Here is a 24,374-nt window from a genome sequence, read left to right on the forward strand (position 1 = left end):
TGTGTATTAGGTAGTTGTTGTGGAATTAGTTAGATTACTTGTTAGATATTACTGCACTGTCGGAAGAAACACAAGCATTTCACTACACTCGCAATAACATCTGCTAACCATGTGTACAGTGGGGAGAACAAGTATTTGATTCACTGCCGATTTTGCAGGTTTTCCTACTTACAAAGCATGTAGAGGTCTGTATTTTTTTTAATCATAGGTACACTTCAACTGTGAGAGACGGAATCTAAAACAAAAATCCAGAAAATCACATTTTACGATTTTTAAGTAATTAATTTGCATTTTATTGCATGACATAAGTATTTGATACATCAGAAAAGCAGAACTTACTATTTGGTACAGAAACCTTTGTTTGCAATTACAGAGATCATACGTTTCCTGTCGTTCTTGACCAGGTTTGCACACACTGCAGCAGGGATTTTGGCCCACTCCTCCATACAGACTTTCTCCAGATCCTTCAGGTTTCGGGGCTGTCGCTGGGCAATACAGACTTTCAGCTCCCTCCAAAGATTTTCTATTGGGTTCAGGTCTGGAGACTGGCGACAGCCCCGAAACCTGATTTGATTTGCTAGGGTGAGTAAAATGGTGTTCTCTCATTATGTGTCTGGAAGTAGCTAACAAGCGAGCCTCTGTTAGCTCGGGTGCTTGACAGCCGTTTCGGATCAACCCTACTCCTCGGCCAGTCCCTAAAGCGCACTACAGTCAGACAACATATCACAGACGTTTCGGATCAACCCTACTCCTCAGCCAGTCCCTAAAGCCATTTCGGATCAACCCTACTCCTCGGCCAGTCCCTAAAGCGCACTACGGTCAAACAACATATCACAGCCGTTTCGGATCAACCCTACTCCTCGGCCAGTCCCTAAAGCCGTTAAGATCAACCCTACTCATCGGCCAGTCCCTAAAGCAAAGCGCACTACAGTCAGACAACATATCACAACCGTTTCGGATCAACCCTACTCCTCGGCCAGTCCCTAAAGCGCACTACAGTCAGACAACATATCACAGCCGTTTCGGATCAACCCTACTCCTCAGCCAGTCCCTAAAGCCATTTCGGATCAACCCTACTCCACGGCCAGTCCCTAAAGCCATTTCGGATCAACCCTACTCCTCGGCCAGTCCCTAAAGCGCACTACGGTCAAACAACATATCACAGCCGTTTCGGATCAACCCTACTCCTCGGCCAGTCCCTAAAGCCGTTAAGATCAACCCTACTCATCGGCCAGTCCCTAAAGCAAAGCGCACTACAGTCAGACAACATATCACAACCGTTTCGGATCAACCCTACTCCTCGGCCAGTCCCTAAAGCGCACTACAGTCAGACAACACATTTACTAACCGTTTGCTTCAGCCAGTCTGACGAGTCGCTGTGCGGTGAGTTGTTTAGTCCTAAAGGGTGGAGTCCCGAATCTCGCTCAGGGAACTCGTTTTTCCACTCTTTCTCAGCCTCCCTTCTCTCTTTCTCTTTCTCCGCTTCCATTCACTGAGCTCTGTTGCAGACTCGATCTCCGGTAAGTTTATACCGCTCTTATTAACCGACATCAGATAGTGGGTTTATGAGTTGTTAAAGTGGTTAGTCTTCTGAATCAGACAGTTGATGTTTATTCTGTGAGCGGTGAGATACACCAGAATACTATCAGATTAGGGGATAAATAAATACAATTCAACTTGGTTCATTGTAACCGGAGTTATTTCAATAACCTCCGGTAGGCAAAATTCGGGTTTTAATAACCAAAGCGGTTTCCCGTTTTCTTCCTACGAATGTGACTCTATCTTCGGAACAGTTTAAACGACAAACATATTTTGACCCCATGTCCCCATCACTGAAAGACAAGACTGTCAGGAACACATACAGTATGTGTCTTCTACAACAGAGTGGACTAGACCAGACACTCAATCAGACTAGAGGGAAAATAACATCGTCGATAATGACGTTGTGAATCTTTTCAACATAGAAGTTCAGACAAACGTATTTCCTGATAATCTTCTGAACTTCCCAATACATTTCGGATGCATTTCAGTCACTTCAAACCAGACTTATTTAGGATTGAAAATACTGTTAGAAGTACTGTCAGACTGATTTGTAATAGACTGTCATAACCCCATTTTAAGAGAGTAAACATTGACCGCTGATTACATTACCTTGGTAACCCCTGGGCTAAAACATACAGAGACGCTAACTACCTTTAGCCCTATTGACTATATTGTCTCCCAGCGGTGGAAAAACTACTGAATTCTCATAGTTGACTAAAAGTAAAGATAAATTAACAGAAAATGACTCAAGTGAAAGTCACCCAGTAAAACACTACTTGAGTAAAAGTAATTGGTTTTTAACATATTTAAGCATCAAAAGTAAATGTAAAAGTATGAATATTTAAAAATTCCTTATTAAGCGAACCAGACGGCACAGACGGTATTATTTTTATTATTTACGGATAGCCAGGGGCACAGTTCAACACTCAGACATAATTTACAAACAACGCATTTGTGTTTAGTGAGTCCTCCAGATCAGAGGCAGTAGGGATGACCAGGGATGTTCTCTGTTTAGTGAGTCCTCCAGATCAGAGGCAGTAGGGATGACCAGGGATGTTCTCTGTTTAGTGAGTCCTCCAGACCAGAGGCAGTAGGGATGACCAGGGATGTTCTCTGTTTAGTGAGTCCTCCAGATCAGAGGCAGTAGGGATGACCAGGGATGTTCTCTGTTTAGTGAGTCCTCCAGACCAGAGGCAGTAGGGATGACCAGGGATGTTCTCTGTTTAGTGAGTCCTCCAGACCAGAGGCAGTAGGGGGAGAAGGGCCTCGGTCAGTGAGGTGACGAACCTTTCAGAAGGACAACCATCTCTACAGGTCTTCGTGGTAGAGTGGCCAGACGGAAGCCACTCCTCAGTAAAAGGCATGACAGCCCGCTTGGAGTTTGCTAAAAGGCTCCTAAAGGACTCTCAGACCATGAGAAACAAGATTCTCTGGTCTGATGAAACCAAGATTGAACTCTTTGGCCTGAATGCCAAGTGTCACGTCTGGAGGAAACCCGGCGCCATCCCTACGGTGAAGCATGGTGGTAGCAGCATCATGCTGTGGTGATGTTTTTCAGTGGCAGGGACTGGGAGACTAGTCAGGATTGAGGCAAAGATGAACGGAGCAAAGTACAGAGAGCTCCTTGATGAAAACCTGCTCCAGAGCACTCAGGACCTCAGACTGGGGTGAAGGTTCACCTTCCTACAGGACAACGACCCTAAGCACACAGCAAAAACAAGGCGGGAGTGGCTTCGGGAAAAGTCTCTGAATGTCCTTGAGTGGCCCAGCCAGATTCTGGACTTGAACCCGATCGAATATCTCTGGAGAGACCTGAAAATAGCTGTGCAGCGACGCTCCCCATCCAACCTGACAGAGCTTGAGAGGACCTGCAGAGAAGAATGGGAGAAACTCCCCAAATACAGGTGTGCCAAGCTTGTAGCGTCGTACCCAAGAAGACTCAAGTCTGTAATCGATGGGTCTGAATACTGATGTAAATGTCATATTTCCGTATTTTATTTTTAATACATTTGCCAAAAAATTATAAAAACCTGCTTTTGCTTTGTCATTATGCAGTATTGTGTGTAGATTGATGAGGGGCGAAAAATTATTTAATCCATTTTAGAATAAGGCTGTAACGCAACAGAATGTGTAAAAAGAGAAGGGGTCTGAATACTTTCACAATGTACCGTATCTAGCCAGCTCTGAACACCTGTGTGTAAGCCAGTGGGCGCGTTCGAACGGATCACTTTTATCAAGTCGTGACTGTCATTGTCATCTAGCCAGCTCTGAACACCTGTGTGTAAGCCAGTGGGCGCGTTCGAACGCATCACTTTTATCAAGTCGTGACTGTCATTGGTCAGTCTTTCAAAGTGTGTTGCATTATAGGGCTAAAAACTGTCCGACTTGCACCTAGATGTCGACTCCATGAACTTTACACATCATATGATCAAAGTATTGGCCATTGAGAGGTCTACAGATTCTAAGTATTGGCCAATGAGAGGTCTACAGATTCTAAGTATTGGCCAATGAGAGGTCTACAGATTCTAAATATTGGCCATTGAGAGGTCTACAGATTCTAAGTATTGGCCAATGAGAGGTCTACAGATTCTAAGTATTGGCCAATGAGAGGTCTACAGATTCTAAGTATTGGTCATTGAGAGGTCTACAGATTCTAAGTATTGGCCATTGAGAGGTCTACAGATTCTAAGTATTGGCCAATGAGAGGTCTACAGATTCTAAATATTGGCCATTGAGAGGTCTACAGATTCTAAGTATTGGCCAATGAGAGCTCTACAGATTCTAAGTATTGGCCAATGAGAGGTCTACAGATTCTAAGTATTGGCCATTGAGAGGTCTACAGATTCTAAGTATTGGTCATTGAGAGGTCTACAGATTCTAAGTATTGGCCATTGAGAGGTCTACAGATTCTAAGTATTGGCCAATGAGAGGTCTACAGATTCTAAATATTGGCCATTGAGAGGTCTACAGATTCTAAGTATTGGCCAATGAGAGCTCTACAGATTCTAAGTATTGGCCAATGAGAGGTCTACAGATTCTAAGTATTGGCCATTGAGAGGTCTACAGATTCTAAGTATTGGCCATTGAGAGGTCTGCAGATTCTAAGTATTGGCCATTGAGAGGTCTGCAGATTCTAAGTATTGGCCATTGAGAGGTCTACAGATTCTAAGTATTGGCCATTGAGAGGTCTACAGATTCTAAGTATTGGCCAATGACAGGTCTCCATAAGAATGAATGGAATTCTACAGGTTCAAGGACACAATTACCAAGGACTGTGGGCTCTCCTTCTCCGTGGCCGACGTGGGTAAGACATTTAAGCGTGTTAACTCTCGCAAGGACGGCATCCCTAGCCGTGTCCTCAGAGCATGAGCAGACCAGCTGGCTGGATTGTGTTTATGGACATATTCAATCTCTCCCTGTCCCAGTCTGCTGTCCCCACTTGTTTCAAGATGTCCTGTATTGTTCCTGTACCTAAGAAAGCAAAGCTAACTGAAATAATTGACTATCGTCCTGTAGTACTCACTTCTGTCATCATGAAGTGCTTAGAGAGGCTAGTCAAAGATCATATGTCCTCTACCTTACCTGAAACCTTAGACCCACTTCAATTTGCTTACCGCCCCAATAGATCCACAGACGATGCAATCGCCATCACACTGCACACTGCCCTATCCCATTTGGACTAGAGGAATACCTATGTAAGAATGCTGTTCATTGACTACAGCTCAGCATTCAACACCATAGTACCCTCCAAGCTCATCATTACGCTCGGGGCCCTGGGTCTCAACCCCTCCCTGTGCAACTGGGTCCTGGACTTCCTGACGGGCCGCCTCCCAGGTGGAGAAGGTAGGAAACAACATCTCCACTTCGCTGATCTTCAACAAAGGGGCCCCACAAGGGTGCGTTCTCAGCCCTCTCCTGTACTCCCTGTTCACCCATGACTGCGTCGCCATGCACGCCTACAACTCAATCATCAAGTTTGCAGACGACACAACGGTAGTAGGCTTGATTACCAACAACGACGAGACGGCCTACAGGGAGGAGGTGAGGGCCCTCGGAGTGTGGTGTCAGGAAAATAATCTCTCACTCAACATCAACAAAACAAAGGAGATGATCGTGGACTTAAGGAAACAGCAGAGGGAGCAACCCCCCTATCCACATCGATGGAACAGCAGTGGAGAGGGTGGAAAGCTTTAAGTTCCTTGGCGTACACATCACTGACAAACTGAAATGGTCCACCCACACAGACAGCGTGGTGACGAAGGCGCAACAGCGATTTCACTACACCCAAAATAACATCTGCTAAATATGTGAATGTGACAAATACAATTTTATTTTATTTGAATTACATTTAAATAAAGTATTTTTGATTAAAAATACAAACATTTAGCAAAGCTCTAAAAATTATACTCTAAAAAGGAAAATGTTTAAAATATATTTGTTTGTTGTTTATCAGTATGTTTAGCTGACATAATGTAGCGGCTGCATGAAGGTGTCTGTAATAGAATACAGGTGGTATAAACCAATGGGGACACTAAACGCTTCCCAGATAAAATGTTTAGAGGACAGTTAATCAAGCTGTGGATAAGAAGCTAGTTATGGGTGAGCTGTGGGTGAGCTGTGGGTGAGCTGTGGATAAGAAGCTAGTTATGAGTGAGCTGTGGGTGAGCTGTGAGTGAGCTGTGGGTGAGCTGTGGGTGAGCTGTGAGTGAGCTGTGGGTGAGCTGTGAGTGAGCTGTGGGTGAGCTGTGAGTGAGCTGTGGGTGAGCTGTGGATAAGAAGCTAGTTATGAGTGAGCTGTGGGTGAGCTGTGGGTGAGCTGTGGATAAGAAGCTAGTTATGAGTGAGCTGTGGGTGAGCTGTGGGTGAGCTGTGGGTGAGCTGTGAGTGAGCTGTGGATAAGAAGCTAGTTATGAGTGAGCTGTGAGTGAGCTGTGGGTGAGCTGTGATTGAGCTGTGAGTGAGCTGTGAGTGAGCTGTGAGTGAGCTGTGGATAAGAAGCTAGTTATGGGTGAGCTGTGAGTGAGCTGTGGGTGAGCTGTGGGTGAGCTGTGATTGAGCTGTGAGTGAGCTGTGGGTGAGCTGTGGGTGAGCTGTGGGTGAGCTGTGAGTGAGCTGTGAGTGAGCTGTGGGTGAGCTGTGGGTGAGCTGTGGGTGAGCTGTGAGTGAGCTGTGGTTGTTGAAGAACATATTCTATAACTGTTGTATGAATGGAAACATGCAGTGTTTTCTTCATGACTTTAAAAGTGGAACACGTTTTGAAGCGTTTGGCTGGTCTGGATGTGATTCTAAGTGTGTTTCTCTTTTCAGACACCTCCTCCTCCTAATCAAACCAACGTTTCTCTTTTCAGACACCTCCTCCTCCTAATCAAACCAACGGTCACCAATCTACCACAATGGTAAGTTGACTTCCCTGAAGACCCCTCTACAGTGGAACGTTTCACTGCCCCACCTGGAGGATTCTGATGTTCAACTTTCCATTTCTCCCTGTAATGTGACACGCTATCAGCAGCACAGCCCATGAGACTGTCATTAAATAATCATTAGCTAAACAACATGAACACAGAACAATAGACAATATCAACACAGAACAATAGACAATATCAACACAGAACAATAGACAATATCAACACAGAACAATAGACCGGTAGAATGGAGGGAGGTCATTATAGAATAGGTTATTACACTAGACCAGTAGGTTATTACACTAGACCAGTAGGTTATTACACTAGACCAGTAGAATGGAGGGAGGTCATTATAGAATAGGTTATTACACTAGACCAGTAGGTTATTACACTAGACCAGTAGAATGGAGGGAGTTCATTATAGAATAGGTTATTACACTAGACCAGTAGGTTATTACACTAGACCAGTAGGCTATTACATTAGACCAGTAGGTTATTACACTAGACCAGTAGGTTGTTACACTAGACCAGTAGGTTGTTACACTAGACCAGTAGGTTATTACACTAGACCAGTAGGTTGTTACACTATACCAGTAGGTTATTACACTAGACCAGTAGGTTGTTACACTAGACCAGTAGGTTATTACACTAGACCAGTAGGTTATTACACTAGACCAATAGGTTATTACACTAGACCAGTAGGTTATTACACTAGACCAGTAGGTTATTACACTAGACCAGTAGGTTATTACACTAGACCAGTAGGTTATTACACTAGATCAGGAGGTTATTACACTAGACCAGTAGAATGGAGGGAGTTCATTATAGAATAGGTTATTACACTAGACCAGTAGGTTGTTACACTAGACCAGTAGGTTGTTACACTAGACCAATAGGTTATTACACTAGACCAGTAGGTTATTACACTAGACCAGTAGAATGGAGGGAGATCATTATGGAATAGGTTATTACACTAGACCAGTAGGTTATTACACTAGACCAGTAGATTATTACACTAGACCAGTAGGTTATTACACTAGACCAGTAGAATGGAGGGAGTTCATTATAGAATAGGTTATTACACTAGACCAGTAGGTTGTTACACTAGACCAGTAGGTTGTTACACTAGACCAATAGGTTATTACACTAGACCAGTAGGTTATTACACTAGACCAGTAGAATGGCAGGGAGATCATTATAGAATAGGTTATTACACTAGACCAATAGGTTATTACACTAGACCAGTAGGTTATTACACTAGACCAATAGGTTATTACACTAGACCAGTAGGTTATTACACTAGACCAATAGGTTATTACACTAGACCAGTAGGCTAGTACACTAGACCAGTAGGTTAGTACACTAGACCAGTAGAATGGAGGGAGATCATTATAGAATAGGTTATTACACTAGACCAGTAGGTTAGTACACTAGACCAGTAGGTTAGTACACTAGACCAGTAGAATGGAGGGAGTTCATTATAGAATAGGTTATTACACTAGACCAGTAGGTTATTACACTAGACCAGTAGGTTATTACACTAGACCAGTAGGGTTTCCATCCCAGTGAAATTGGTTCCCATCCCAGTTAAATTTGTTCCCTTACCAGTTAAATGGGTTCCTATCCCACTTAAATGCGTTCCCATCCCGGTTAAATCCAAGTTAAATGGGTTCCCATCCTGGTTAAATTCAAGTGAAATGGGTTCCCATCCCAGTTAAATGGGTTCCCATCCCGTTTAAATCCAAGTTAAATGGGTTCCCATCCCAGTTAAGTCCAAGTCAATGTGGGTTCCCAGTGCATTTTCAACTCTTCTGATGATTTTCTCACAAATATTTTGTAATGCTTCTGATGAAAGACAATTCTAGTTTCTAGAAAACCACACTGCTATAGACAGTTGGAGGCCTTCTAATGAAAACCAGCCCTCTTTATTTCTAGAAAACCACAGTGTGTGTCTCTGTGTGTGTGGAGCAGAGGGGCTGTATTTGGGGAAGTCAGTATGAGTCATGTGTGTGGGCCTTTCTTCAGACAGGGTGGGGCTCTGCCTCCTCTCTCTCTCTCTCTCTTCCTCCTCTCTCTCTCTCTCTCACTCACTCACTCACTCACTCACTCACTCACTCACTCACTCACTCACTCACTCACTCTCTCACTCTCTCTCACACACACACACACACACACACACACACACACACACACACACACACACACACACACACACACACACACACACACACACACACACACACACACACACACACACACACACACACACACACTCACACACAAAGAGCGGGGGAGGGAGAAGTTGTAAACCGGACACTGATAGTTTGAGTAAACAGTAGATAGTGTGTTTACTGATGTCATTAATCAGATGATCTATGACAGATGCTTCCTGCCACATCGATACGTAGTGTAGACTGGGATTCCACCACTTTATACTGTCAACAGGTTCATAACATTAGTAGACTGGGACTCCACAACTTTATACTGTCAACAGGTTCATAACATTAGTAGACTGGGACTACACCACTTTGTCAACAGGTTCATTACATTAGTAGACTGGGACTACACCACTTTATACTGTCAACAGGTTCATAACATTAGTAGACTGGGACTACACCACTTTATACTGTCAACAGGTTCATTACATTAGTAGACTGGGACTCCACCACTTTATACTGTCAACAGGTTCATTACATTAGTAGACTGGGACTACACCACTTTGTCAACAGGTTCATTACATTAGTAGACTGGGACTACACCACTTTATCAACAGGTTCATTACATTAGTAGACTGGGACTACACCACTTTATACTGTCAACAGGTTCATTACATTAGTAGACTGGGACTACACCACTTTGTCAACAGGTTCATTACATTAGTAGACTGGGACTACACCACTTTGTCAACAGGTTCATTACATTAGTAGACTGGGACTACACCACTTTGTCAACAGGTTCATTACATTAGTAGACTGGGACTACACCACTTTATACTGTCAACAGGTTCATTACATTAGTAGACAACTGTACCCACAGTCCTCTCTGGTCTACCCTGGACTACATTACCCACAGTCCTCTCTGGTCTACCCTGAACTACTTTACCCACAGTCCTCTCTGGTCTACCCTGAACTACATTACCCACAGTCCTCTCTGGTCTACCCTGAAATACTTTACCCACAGTCCTCTCTGGTCTACCCTGAACTACTTTACCCACAGTCCTATCTGTTCTACCCTGAACTACATTACCCACAGTCCTCCTATGTGTCTGGTCTCTGATAGGCTGGTCGAGGCAGTGTGAGAGCCAGTGGAAACTTCAACGCCAACCAAGATGCAGAGATACTCTACAAGGCCATGAAGGGACTGGGTCAGTGGTGTGTGTGGTCTGAATGTGATGCAAAGTGAGGGAGTAACCATGGCACCAAAGATTTGACTATGGTGTTTGTTGTTACCATAGGAACCGATGAGGATTCCATCATGAAGTTGTTGACGTCTCGTAGCAACAGCCAGAGACAGCAGATCAAAGCTGCATACAAGACCCTTCATGGCAAGGTCAGAACACAACCACAATATAACCACAATACAACCACAACCACAATATAACCACAATACAACCACAACCACAATGCAACCACAACCACAATGCAACCACAATACAACCACAATACAACACAACCACAATTCAACCACGGCACAACCACAAAACAACCACAATACAACTACAACCAAAATACAACCACAATACAACCACAACCACAATACAACCACAATACAACCACAATACAACCACAATACAACCACAACCATCATACAACCACAATACAACCACAACCACAATACAACCACAACCACAATACAACCACAATACAACCACAACCACAATACAACCACAATACAACACAACCACAATACAACCACAACACAACCACAATACAACCACAATACAACTACAACCACAGCCACAATACAACCACAATACAACCACAACCATAATACAACTACAACCATCATACAACCACAATACAACCACAACCACAATACAACCACAACCACAATGCAACCACAATGCAACCACAATACAACCACAACCACAATACAACTACAGCCACAATACAACCACAGCCACAATACAACCACAGCCACAATGCAACCACAACCACAATACAACCACAATTCAACCACAATACAACCACAACCACAATACAACCACAACCACAATACAACCACAACCTCAACACAACCACAATACAACCACAACCACAATACAACCACAATACAACCACAACCACAATACAACCACAATATAACCACAACCGCAACCACAATACAACCACAACCACAATACAACCACAATACAACCACAACCACAATACAACCACAACCACAATACAACCACAATATAACCACAACCACAATACAACCACAACCACAATACAACCACAATACAACCACAACCACAATACAACCACAACCACAATACAACTACAACCACAATACAACCACAATACAACCACAATACAACCACAATACAACCACAACCACAATACAACCACAACCACAATACAACCACAACCACAATACAACCACAACCACAATACAACCACAACCACAATACATCCACAACCACAACACAACCACAATATAACCACAATACAACCGGAACACAACCGGAACACATCCATAACACATCCATAACACATCCATAACACAACCATAACACATCCATAACACAACCATAACACAACCATAACACAACCATAACACATCCCTCATCAGCTGATATCTCAAAGTGCTGTACAGAAACCCAGCCTAAAACCCCAAACAGCAAGCAATGCACGTGTAGAAGCACGGTATTTCTCCATATTTCTCTCTCTCTCTCCTCTCTCTCTCTCTCTCCCTCTCTCTCTCCCTCCTCTCGTCCTCCTCTCTCTCTCCCTCCTCTCGTCCTCCTCCCTCTCTCTCTCTCTCTCTCCCCTCTCTCTCCTCCTCTCTCATCTCTCTGTCATCTCTCTCTCCTCTCTCTCTCTCTCTCTCTCTCTCCCTCCCTCCCTCCCTCCCTCCCTCCCTCCCTCCCTCCCTCCCTCCCTCCCTCCCTCCCTCCCTCCCTCCCTCCCTCCCTCCCTCCCTCCCTCCCTCCCTCCCTCCTCTCCTCTCCTCTCCTCTCCTCTCCTCTCCTCTCCTCTCCTCTCCTCTCCTCTCCTCTCCTCTCCTCTCCTCTCTCCAGGACCTGGTAGGTGATCTGAAGGGTGAACTGGGGGGAAAGTTTGAGACTCTGGTAGTGGCTCTAATGACTCCGCCCATCCTCTACGATGTGACATCACTACGGAACGCCATCAAGGTATTTTACCCAGGACTAGTGATGTCATATCCTGTGAGTGACGGTGTGATGTCATAGTGACTGTGTGTTGATGTCACGGTGTAGGGGGCGGGGACCGATGAGAAGGTGCTGATTGAGATCCTGTCTTCTAGAACGGCCCAGCAGATTAAGGACATCACTGCTGCCTATCGCCAGGGTAACACACAGATACACACACACACACACACACACACACACACACACACACACACACACACACACACACACACACACACACACACACACACACACACACACACACACACACACACACACACACACTGACTCACTGATTGTGTGTGTGTTCCAGAGTTTAATAAGAACCTGGAGGAGGATGTAACAGGAGACACGTCAGGTCACTTCAGGAGACTGCTGGTCATCCTGCTACAGGTGAGGGGTCAGAGGTCAGGGGAACATAGATCTGGTATATATAGATGTGTGGGACAGAGATCTGTACGAGCCAAAAGTTTGGACACACCTACTCATTCAAGGGTTTTTCTTTATTTTTACTATTTTCTACATTGTAGAATAATAGTGAAGAAATCAGAACTCTGAAATAACACAAATGGAATCATATGGAATCATATGGAATCATGTAGTAACCAAAAAAGTGCCTTGATGACAGTTTTGCACACTCTTGGCATTCTCCTAACCTGCAGATTTTTTATTTTTTTACCTTTATTTGACTTCAGTTAAGTCAGTTAAGAACCAATTCTTATTTTCAATGACGGCCTAGGAACAGTGGGTTAACTGCCTGTTCAGGGGCAGAACGACAGATTTGTACCTTGTCAGCTCGGGGATTTTAACTTGCAACATTTCGGTTACTAGTCCAACGCTCTAACCACTAAGCTACCCTGCCTCCCCTAACAGGTGTACCTTCTTAAAAGTTCATTTGTGGTATTTCTTTCCTTCTTAATGCATTTCAGTGACAAGGTAGGGGTGGTATACAGAAGATAGCTCTATTTGGTAAAAGACCAAGTCCATATTATGGCAAGAACAGCTCAAATAAGCAAAGAGAAATGACAGTCCATCATTACTTTAAGACATGAAGTCAGTCAATCGGGAAAATTTCAAGAACTTTGAAAGTTTCTTCAAGTGCAGTTGCAAAAACCATTAAGTGCTATGGTGAAAATGGCTCTCGTGAGGACCGCTACAGGAAAGGAAGACCCAGAGTTACCTCTGCTGCAGAGGATAAGATCATTAGAGTTACCAGCCTCAGATTGCAGCCCAAATAAATGCTTCACAGAGTTCAAGTAACAGACACATCTCAACATTAACTGTTCAGAGGAGACTGCGCGAATTGTTGCAAAGAAACCACTACTAAAGGACACCAATAATAAGAAGAGACTTGCTTGGGCCAAGAAACACGAGCAATGGAAATTAGACTGGTGGAAGTCTGTTCTTTCTAGTCTGAGATTTGTTTTCAAATTTGAGATTTTTTGTTCAAACTGCCATGTCTTTGTGAGACACAGAGTAGGTGATTGGATGATCTCCGCATGTGTGGTTCCCACCGTGAAGCATGGAGGAGGAGGTGTGATGGTGTGGGGGTGCTTTGCTGGTTACACTGTCAGTGATTTATTTAGAATTCAAGTCACACTTAACCAGCATGGCTACCACAGCATTCTGCAGCGATACACCATCCCATCTGGTTTGCACTTAGTGGGACTATCATTTGTTTTCAACAGGACAATGACCCAACACACATCCAGGCTGTGTAAGGGCTTTGTGACCAAGAAGGAGAGAGATGGAGTGCTGCATCAGATAACCTGGCCTCTACAATCACCCGACCTCAACCCAATTGAGATGGTTTGGGATGAATTGGACCGCAGAAAGAAAAGAAGCCAACAAGTGCTCAGCATATGTGGGAACTCCTTCAAGACTGTTGGAAAAGCATTCCAGGTGAAGCTGGTTGAGAGAATACCAAGAGTGTGCAAAGCTGTCATCAAGGCGATGGGTGGCTACTTTGAAGAATCTCAAATATATTTTGATTTGTTTAACACTTTTTTTGGTTACTACATGATTCCATTTGTGTTATTTCATAGTTGTGATGTCTTCACTATTATTCTACAATGTAGAAAATAGTAAAAATAAAGAAAAACCCAAACTTGTCCAAACTTTTGACTAGTACTGTAGACAGATATAGATGTGTGGGACGTAGATCGGACATATATAGATGTGTGGGACATAGATCTGACAGATATAGATGAGTGGGACATATATCTGACAGATATAGATGTGTGGGACATAGATCTGACATATATAGATGTGTGGGACATAGATCTGACAGATATAGATGTGTGGGACATAGATCTGACAGATATAGATGTGTGGGACATAGATCTAACAGATATAGATGTGTGGGACATAGATCTGACAGATATAGATGTGTGGGACATAGATCTAACAGATATAGATGAGTGGGACATATATCTGACAGATATAGATGTGTGGGACATAGATCTGACAGATATAGATGTGTGGGACATAGATCTGACAGATATAGATGTGTGGGACATAGATCTGACAGATATAGATGTGTGGGACATAGATCTAACAGATATAGATGAGTGGGACATATATCTGACAGATGTGCCCTCTCTCCTCTCAGGCCAGCAGACAGCAGGGGGTACAGGAGGGGAACATAGAGGCTGACGCACAGGTAAGAGAGTGTGTGTGAGTGAGAGAGAATCACATGTCTATCTCTGAAATATGTGATAGTAATCAGGTTTACTGCTCAGTCACAATGACTTCTTTGACTTGTGTTCTGCTCAGGGGTGTGTGACAAAGTGTCTGTGTGTGATGGTTATGTGTGTGTAGAATAACACTCCTCACACAGCCACCCCTTGTGTAAGTGTGTGTGTGTTGGTGTGTGAGAGAGAGACAGAGGGTGTGTTGGTAGTGATACCCAGAAGTGTTAAATGCTTCCATCTAGTGGGCATACTTTTTTTATTTCACCTTTCATTTAACCAGGTAGGCTAGTTGAGAACAAGTTCTCATTTACAACTGCGACCTGGCCAAGATACAACAACACAGAGTTACACATGGAAGAAACAAAGATACAGTCAATAACACAATAACAAGTCTATATACAGTGTGTGCAAATGTCGTGAGGAGGTAAGGCAATAAATAGGCCATAGTAGCACTTTTTTGAAAAATGTAAGCCAGAGATTCATTTGCGGTCTGGAGGGGTGAACATCTCCAGCTCTGACTGCAACTGGGAGGAAAAAAAGTCGCTAAGTCGCTAAGTCGCTAAGTTGGCAACACTGAAAGTTAGTGAGGGAAATATACTCCAGCTTCAGCGATTTTTTTGCAATTCGTTCCAGTCATTGGCAGCAGAGAACTGGAAGGAAAGGCGGCCAAAGGAGGTGTTGGATTTGGGGATGACCAGTGAGATATACCTGCTGGAGCGCGTGCTACGGGTGGGTGTTGTTATCGTGACCAGTGAGCTGAGATAAGGCGGAGCTTTACCTAGCAAAGACTTATAGATGACCTGGAGCCAGTGTGTTTGGAGACGAATATGAATCGAGGGCCAGCCAACGAGAGCATACAGGTCGCAGTGGTGGGTAGTATATGGGGCTTTGGTGACAAAACGGATGGCACTGTGATAGACTGCATCCATTTTGTTGAGTAGGGTGTTTGAGGCTATTTTGTAAATGACATCGCAGAAGTCGAGGATCGGTAGGATAGTCAGTTTTACGAGGATATGTTTAGCAGCGTGAGTGAAGGAGGCTTTGTTGCGAAGTAGGAAGCCAATTCTAGATTTCATTTTTGGATAGGAGATGTTTAATATGAGTCTGGAAGGAGAGTTTATTGGGGCGGCAGGGTAGCCTAGTGGTTAGAGCGTTGGACTAGTAACCGAAAGGTTGCAAGTTCGAATCCCCGAGCTGACAAGGTACAAATCTGTCGTTCTGCCCCTGAACAGGCAGTTAACCCACTGTTCCTAGGCCGTCATTGAAAATAAGAATTTGTTCTTAAAATAAAGGTAAAATAAAAAATACAAAAATTACAGTCTAACCAGACACCTAGGTATTTGTAATTGTCCACATATTCTAAGTCAGAGCCGTCCAGAGTAGACGTGCGATCAGTTGAAGAGCATGCATTTAGTTTTACTAGCATTTAAGAGCAGTTGGAGGCCACGGAAGGAGTGTTGTATGGCATTGAAGCTCGTTTGGACGTTAGTTAACACAGAGTTCAAAGAAGTGCCAGATGTATACAGAATGTCGTCTGCGCAGAGGTGGATCAGGGAATCACCAGCAGCAAGAGTGACATCGTTGATGTATACAGAGAAATGAGTCAGCCTGAGAATTGAACCCGGTGGCACCCCCATAGAGACTGTCAGAGGTCCAGACAACAGGCCCTCCGATTTGACACACTGAACTCTGTCTTAGAAGTAGTTGGTGAACCAGGCGAATGTAAAGTCAATGTATTTAACCTCCAATGTAAAGTCAATGTATTTAACCTCTAATGTAAAGTCAATGTATTTAACCTCCAATGTAAAGTCAATGTATTTAACCTCCAATGTAAAGTCAATGTATTTAACCTCAATGTAAAGTCAATGTATTTAACCTCCAATGTAAAGTCAATGTATTTAACCTCCAATGTAAAGTCAATGTATTTAACCTCCAATGTAAAGTCAATGTATTTAACCTCAATGTATTTAACCTCCAATGTAAAGTCAATGTATTTAACCTCAATGTATTTAACCTCCAATGTAAAGTCAATGTATTTAACCTCAATGTATTTAACCTCAATGTATTTAACCTCCAATGTAAAGTCAATGTATTTAACCTCCAATGTAAAGTCAATGTATTTAACCTCCAATGTAAAGTCAATGTATTTAACCTCAATGTAAAGTCAATGTATTTAACCTCAATGTATTTAACCTCCAATGTAAAGTCAATGTATTTAACCTCAATGTATTTAACCTCCAATGTAAAGTCAATGTATTTATCCTCCAATGTAAAGTCAATGTATTTATCCTCCAATGTAAAGTCAATGTATTTATCCTCCAATGTAAAGTCAATGTATTTAACCTGCAATGTAAAGTCAATGTATTTAACCTCAATGTATTTAACCTCCAATGTAAAGTCAATGTATTTAACCTCAATGTATTTAACCTCCAATGTAAAGTCAATGTATTTATCCTCCAATGTAAAGTCAATGTATTTAACCTCCAATGTAAAGTCAATGTATTTAACCTCAATGTAAAGTCAATGTATTTACCCTCCAATGTAAAGTCAATGTATTTAACCTCCAATGTAAAGTCAATGTATTTAACCTCCAATGTAAAGTCAATGTATTTAACCTCAATGTAAAGTCAATGTATTTAACCTCCAATGTAAAGTCAATGTATTTAACCTCAATGTAAAGTCAATGTATTTAACCTCCAATGTAAAGTCAATGTATTTAACCTCCAATGTAAAGTCAATGTATTTAACCTCAATGTAAAGTCAATGTATTTAACCTCAATGTATTTAACCTCCAATGTAAAGTCAATGTATTTAACCTCAATGTATTTAACCTCCAATGTAAAGTCAATGTATTTATCCTCCAATGTAAAGTCAATGTATTTATCCTCCAATGTAAAGTCAATGTATTTAACCTCCAATGTAAAGCTAATGTATTTAACCTCCAATGTAAAGTCAATGTATTTAACCTCCAATGTAAAGTCAATGTATTTAACCTCCAATGTAAAGTCAATGTATTTATCCTCCAATGTAAAGTCAATGTTCAGTTCAGTTCCAAAATCCAGAAAGAAAATCCCCAAGTCAGTAAACATCCAGTGGGGAAATGATCCCAGGCTTGATGTGACCAGTTCAGCCTGAGAAAGAAGTCCACAAAGTTAAACTTATTTTGATAATCAACACAATGTCCCTTCAGTCTTGTGTGGAACTGAGAACTGGGTTTTTAAACCAACAGGTTATTTAGAGACCAAACATTTGTGACAACAACAGATGTAGAGCTTCATACAGCATGTCAGATCTTTGACTGTGGTGTGTGTGTGTGTGTGTGTGTGTGTGGGTGTGTGTGTGTGTGTGTGTGTGTGTGTGTGTGGGTGTGTGTGTGTGTGTGTGTGGGTGTGTGGGTGGTGTGTGTGTGGGTGTGTGTGTGTGTGTGTGTGGGTGTGTGTGTGTGTGTGTGTGTGTGTGGGTGTGTGTGTGTGTGTGTGTGTGTGTGTGTGTGGGTGTGTGTGTGTGTGTGTGTGTGTGTGTGTGTGTGGGTGTGTGTGTGTGTGTGTGTGTGTGTGTGTGGGTGTGTGTGTGTGTGTGTGTGTGTGTGTGTGTGTGTGTGTGTGTGTGTGTGTGTGTGGGTGTGTGTGTGTGTGTGTGTGTGTGTGTGGGTGTGTGTGTGGGTGTGTGTGTGTGTGTGTGGGTGTAGACTTTGTTCTCTGCAGGAGAGAAGAAGTTTGGGACCGATGAAGAACAGTTCATCACCATCCTGGGGAACAGGAGCACTGAACACCTGAGGAGAGGTGGGGTGGGGTGAACACCGGAGGAGAGGTGGGAGGGGGGGTGAACACCTGAGGAGAGGTGGGGGGGGTGAACACCTGAGGAGAGGTGGGGGGGTGAACACCTGAGGAGAGGTGGGGGGGGTGAACACCGGAGGAGAGGTGGGAGGGGGGGTGAACACCTGAGGAGAGGTGGGGGGGGGGGGAACCACCTGAGGAGAGAGGGGGGGGGGTGAACACCTGATGAGAGGTGGGGGGGGTGACCACCTGAGGAGAGGTGGGGGGGGACACCTGAGGAGAGAGGGGGGGGGGTGAACACCTGATGAGAGGTGGGGGGGGTGACCACCTGAGGAGAGGTGGGGGGGGTGAACACCTGAGGAGAGGTGGGGGGACACACCTGAGGAGAGGGGGGGGGTGAACACCTGATGAGAGGTGGGGGGGGGGGGGTGACCACCTGAGGAGAGGTGTGTGGGGGGGTGAACACCTTAGGAGAGGTGTGTGGGGGGGTGAACACCTTAGGAGAGGTGTGTTTGTGGGGGGGGGGGGGGGGGTGAACACCCGAGGAGAGGTGTGGGGGGGGGGGGGGGGGGTCAACACCTGAGGAGAGGTGTGTATATAAAGGGTATCAACGCACACTTTCTGTGACCTATACGTGTGTGTGTGTGTGTGTGTGTATCAGTGTTTGCTGCGTACATGAAGCTGGCAGGGTACGAGATGGAAGAGAGTATTCAGAGAGAGACCTCTGGAGGACTGAGAGACCTGCTACTGGCCGTGGGTAAGACACACACACACACACCACACCACACCACACCATACCACACCACACACACACCACACACCATACACACACACCACACCACAGACACACACACACACACCACACCACACCACACACACACCACACCACACACACACCACACACCATACACACACACCACACCACAGACACACACACACACACACACACCACACCACACCACACCACACACACACCACACACACACCACACACCATACACACACACCACACCACAGACACACACACACACACCACACCACACCACACACACACCACACCACACCACACACACACCACACACCATACACACACACCACACCACACCACACACACACCACACCACACACACACCACACACCATACACACACACCACACCACAGACACACACACACACACACACACCACACCACACCACACACACACCACACCACACCACACACACACCACACACCATACACACACACCACACCACACCACACACACACCACACCACACACACACCATACACCACACCACACACACACCACACCACACCACACCACACACACACCACACCACACCACACACCATACACACACACCACACCACACCACACACACACCACACCACACCACACCACACCACACACACACCACACCACACACACCACACACCATACACACACACCACACCACACACACCACACACACACCACACACCATACACACACACCACACCACACCACACACACCACACCACACCACACACACACCACACCACAGACACACACACAGTTCTAAAAACACATATCTAGTATAGAATGATCTTCTTCCTCGTATGGAGAAAATAGATATGTTTATATTTTCAAGCTTTTTTGACAATTAATTTCATTACAATTTCATTATTACGATGACTCTCTAAATCCACCTTTCCCCACCTCTCCTCTCTGTCAATTCAATTCAATTCAAGGGCTTTATTGTCATGGGAAACATGTGTTAACATTGCCAAAGCAAGTGAGGTAGATAATATATAAAGTGAATATATAAAGTGAAATAAACAATAAAAATTAACAGTAAACATTACACATACAGAAGTTTCAAAACAGTAAAGACATTACAAATGTCATATTATATATGCAGTGTTTTAACAATGTACAAATGGTTAAAGGACACAAGACAAAATAAATAAGCATAAATATGGGTTGTATTTACAATGGTGTTTGTTCTTCACTGGTTGCCCTTTTCTCGTGGCAACAGGTCACAAATCTTGCTGCTGTTATGGCACACTGTGGAATTTCACCCAGTAGATATGGGAGTTTATCAAAATTGGATTTGTTTTCTAATTCTTTGTGGATCTGTGTAATCTGAGGGAAATATGTCTCTCTAATATGGTCATACATTTGGCAGGAGGTTAGGAAGTGCAGCTCAGTTTCCACCTCATTTTGTGGGCAGTGAGCACATAGCCTGTCTTCTCTTGAGAGCCAAGTCTGCCTACGGCGGCCTTTCTCAATAGCAAGGCTATGCTCACTGAGTCTGTACATAGTCAAAGCTTTCCTTAATTTTGGGTCAGTCACAGTGGTCAGGTATTCTGCCGCTGTGTACTCTCTGTGTAGGGCCAAATTGCATTCTAGTTTGCTCTGTTTTTTTGTTAATTCTTTCCAATGTGTCAAGTAATAATCTGTTTGTTATCTCATGATTTGGTTGGGTCTAATTGTGCTGCTGTCCTGGGGCTCTGTGGGGTGTGTTTGTGTTTGTGAACAGAGCCCCAGGACCAGCTTGCTTAGGGGACTCTCCTCCAGGTTCATCTCTCTGTAGGTGATGGCTTTGTTATGGAAGGTTTGGGAATCGCTTCCTTTTAGGTGGTTTTAGAATTTTACGTCTCTCTTCTGGATTTTGATAATTAGTGGGTATCGGCCTAATTCTGCTCTGCATGCATTATTTGGTGTTCTACGTTGTACACGGAGGATATTTTTGCTGAATTCTGCGTGCAGTCTCAATTTGGTGTTTGTCCCATTTTGTGAAGTCTTGGTTGGTGAGCGGACCCCAGACCTCACAACCATAAAGGGCAATGGGCTCTATGACTGATTCAAGTATTTTTAGCCAAATCCAGTATGTTGAAATTTATGTTCCTTTTGATGGCATAGAATGCCCTTCTTGCCTTGTCTCTCAGATCGTTCACAGCTCTGTCTCTCTCTCTCTGTCTCACTCTCTGTCTCTCTCCTCTGTCTCTCTCTCTGTCCTCTCTTCCTCCATCTCTATCTCTCCTCTGTAGTAAAGTGTGCTCGGAGCGTCCCAGCCTACTTTGCAGAGACTCTTTACTATTCGATGAAGGTAAGAATCTATTTTCTCCATACTAAGAAGAAGATCATTCTAATACTAGATATGTGTTTTTAGAACTGTGTGTGTGTGTGTGTGTGTGTGTGTGTGTGTGTGTGTGTGTGTGTGTGTGTGTGTGTGTGTGTGTGTTTGTTTGTGTGTTTGTGTAGGGTGCAGGAACTGATGACCAGACCTTAATCAGAGTGATGGTGAGTCGTAGTGAGGTGGACATGTTGGATATCAGAGCTGATTACAGACGCCTCTTCGCCAAGTCTCTGCACTCTGCTATACAGGTATATACTGAATATCTCTCTCTGTCTCTGCACTCTGCTATACAGGTATATACTGAATATCTCTCTCTGTCTCAGTACTCTGCTATACAGGTATATACTGAATATCTCTCTCTGTCTCAGTACTCTGCTATACAGGTACAATGGGGCAAAAAAGTATTTAGTCAGCCACCAATTGTGCAAGTTCTCCCACTTAAAAAGATGAGAGAGGCCTGTAATTTTCATCATAGGTACACTTCAACTATGACAGACAAAATGAGAAGAAAAAAATCCAGAAAATCACATTGTAGGATTTTTAATTAATTAATTTGCAAATTATGGTGGAAAATAAGTATTTGGTCAATAACAAAAGTTTATCTCAATACTTTGTTATATACCCTTTGTTGGCAATGACAGAGGTCAAACGTTTACTGTAAGTCTTCACACACTGTTGCTGGTATTTTGTCCCTCCATGCACATCTCCTCTAGAGCTGAGTAAGTATGTGTGTGTTGCAGGGAGATACCTCTGGTGACTACCGTAAGGCCCTCCTCCTGCTCTGTGGCGGCAATGACGCGTAACCGTGGCGATGATCCCTGAAGGAGCGATACCCAGAGAGAACCTCCACTCTGACTGGCCCCTCTAGCTGTCAATCACTCTCTGAGTCCTGTGTAACCCAATAGGAGAGCTCTGCTGGCCACGGTGCAGCACTGTGATAGGTTATGATAGGTTTAATCCTGTGTGTATCTGTAGCTAACATCCTTAAAGCTTTACTCTGCTTCATATCTACATCACTAAAGTCCTAATAATGCTGACAGTCATGTTTTACTATCAGTTATATAACAACTAAAGACTGGTCATGTTTTTACTGTTTGTAAGACAAGACTGAAGACATAATAAACATTTTGACAGCAGGTTTGTAGTGAGACGTGTCTGTCTGTAGTGAGACCTGTCTGTCTGTGTAGTGAGACCTGTCTGTCTGTGTAGTGAGACCTGTCTGTCTGTAGTGAGACCTGTCTGTCTGTAGTGAGACCTGTCTGTCTGTCTGTAGTGAGACCTGTCTGTCTGTCTGTAGTGAGACCTGTCTGTCTGTGTAGTGAGACCTGTCTGTCTGTGTAGTGAGACCTGTCTGTCTGTGTAGTGAGACCTGTCTGTCTGTGTAGTGAGACCTGTCTGTCTGTCTGTGTAGTGAGACCTGTCTGTCTGTAGTGAGACCTGTCTGTCTGTGTAGTGAGACCTGTCTGTCTGTCTGTCTGTGTAGTGAGACCTGTCTGTCTGTCTGTCTGTGTAGTGAGACCTGTCTGTCTGTCTGTGTAGTGAGACCTGTCTGTCTGTAGTGAGACCTGTCTGTCTGTAGTGAGACCTGTCTGTCTGTGTAGTGAGACCTGTCTGTCTGTCTGTGAAGTGAGATGACCTGGTCGCTAGGAGACACAACTGTTAACTTTTATTCAGTTATATTCCGTTATATTCCGTAGTTTGAAGTTTTATTGGGATTATAACAACACATGATATGCAGTCATCTAAAATAACATTTTACCAATTCCAGTCCAGAGCAGTGGGATCAAACTGTAGAACCCAGTTTCTACATTTATAAAAACAGATTTTTTAGAAACAAAACCTTTTTATCTCTGGGACCCTCAGGACGACAAATCAGATTAAGATTACTGAATGTAATTATTTACCTTCAGAGGTGAATGTATCAAACCAGTGATAAAAGTGTTTTGTTGTTGTGTACTATCCTCAAACAAAAGCAGGGTATTTTTTGTTGTTGTAAAAGCTACTGAAATTGGACACTGCAGTTAGATTAACATAAATTTATGAATTCTGCCCATATAAGACATGTCTATGTCCCGGAATTGGCTGTCGTTTACAGAGTCATTCTAGTCACATTATCGCTTTTTGAGCAACAACTGTCCTGGTTTAGGGACACCGATCCCATAGAGGTTAATTAACCTCTTTGGGCTAGGGGGCAGTATTTTCACATCCGGATATGTAACGATCGTCGTTGGAATGAGGTGAGTACCAAAGCGCAGCGTGGTAAATGTTCATCATATATTTATTAAACCGAGATCACTAAACAAAATAACAAAGGAGAAATGAAACAGTTCTGAAAGGTGACATACACACAATAGAAAATAATCATCCACAACTCAAAAGTGAAACCAGGCTACCTAAATATGGTTCTCAATCAGGGACAACGATAAACAGCTGCCTCTGATTGAGAACCATATCAGGCCAAACATAGAAATAGACATAGAAATCCCAAATT

The 24,374-nt window shown here is 43.7% G+C and overlaps 1 protein-coding gene across 3 annotated transcripts; it reads left to right on the forward strand.

Annotated features, from left to right (window-relative positions):
• Nucleotides 1-1,231: 1,231 nt before the first annotated feature.
• On the forward strand, nucleotides 1,232-23,019 carry LOC109887504 (annexin A5-like). Of its 3 annotated transcripts, none has more exons than XM_031821500.1 (13): nucleotides 1,232-1,520; nucleotides 6,891-6,938; nucleotides 10,224-10,308; nucleotides 10,399-10,493; nucleotides 12,166-12,279; nucleotides 12,364-12,454; nucleotides 12,608-12,687; nucleotides 14,906-14,956; nucleotides 18,676-18,769; nucleotides 19,425-19,520; nucleotides 21,795-21,853; nucleotides 22,009-22,131; nucleotides 22,624-23,019. In XM_031821500.1, exons 2-13 carry the CDS (start codon nucleotides 6,936-6,938, stop codon nucleotides 22,684-22,686), a joined length of 954 nt encoding a protein of 317 aa, XP_031677360.1. In that variant the 5' UTR covers nucleotides 1,232-1,520; nucleotides 6,891-6,935; the 3' UTR covers nucleotides 22,687-23,019. The 3 variants fall into 3 exon arrangements, with proteins under 3 accessions (XP_031677360.1, XP_031677361.1, XP_031677362.1); XM_031821501.1 differs by having other exon boundaries at nucleotides 1,232-1,383; XM_031821502.1 differs by lacking the exon at nucleotides 1,232-1,520 and having other exon boundaries at nucleotides 6,869-6,938.
• The last annotated feature ends 1,355 nt before the right edge of the window (nucleotides 23,020-24,374 follow it).

This window comes from Oncorhynchus kisutch, unplaced genomic scaffold, assembly GCF_002021735.2.
Source record: "Oncorhynchus kisutch isolate 150728-3 unplaced genomic scaffold, Okis_V2 scaffold3982, whole genome shotgun sequence".
NCBI classification, from domain to species: Eukaryota; Metazoa; Chordata; class Actinopteri; order Salmoniformes; family Salmonidae; genus Oncorhynchus; species Oncorhynchus kisutch.

Bases quoted from the DNA above. Each gene is read 5' to 3' on its own strand.
- LOC109887504 (XM_031821500.1), top strand. The intron at 12,280-12,363 runs GTATTTTACCCA...GTCACGGTGTAG, and splicing joins CACTACGGAACGCCATCAAG to GGGGCGGGGACCGATGAGAA. The intron at 12,455-12,607 runs GTAACACACAGA...TGTGTGTTCCAG, and splicing joins CACTGCTGCCTATCGCCAGG to AGTTTAATAAGAACCTGGAG.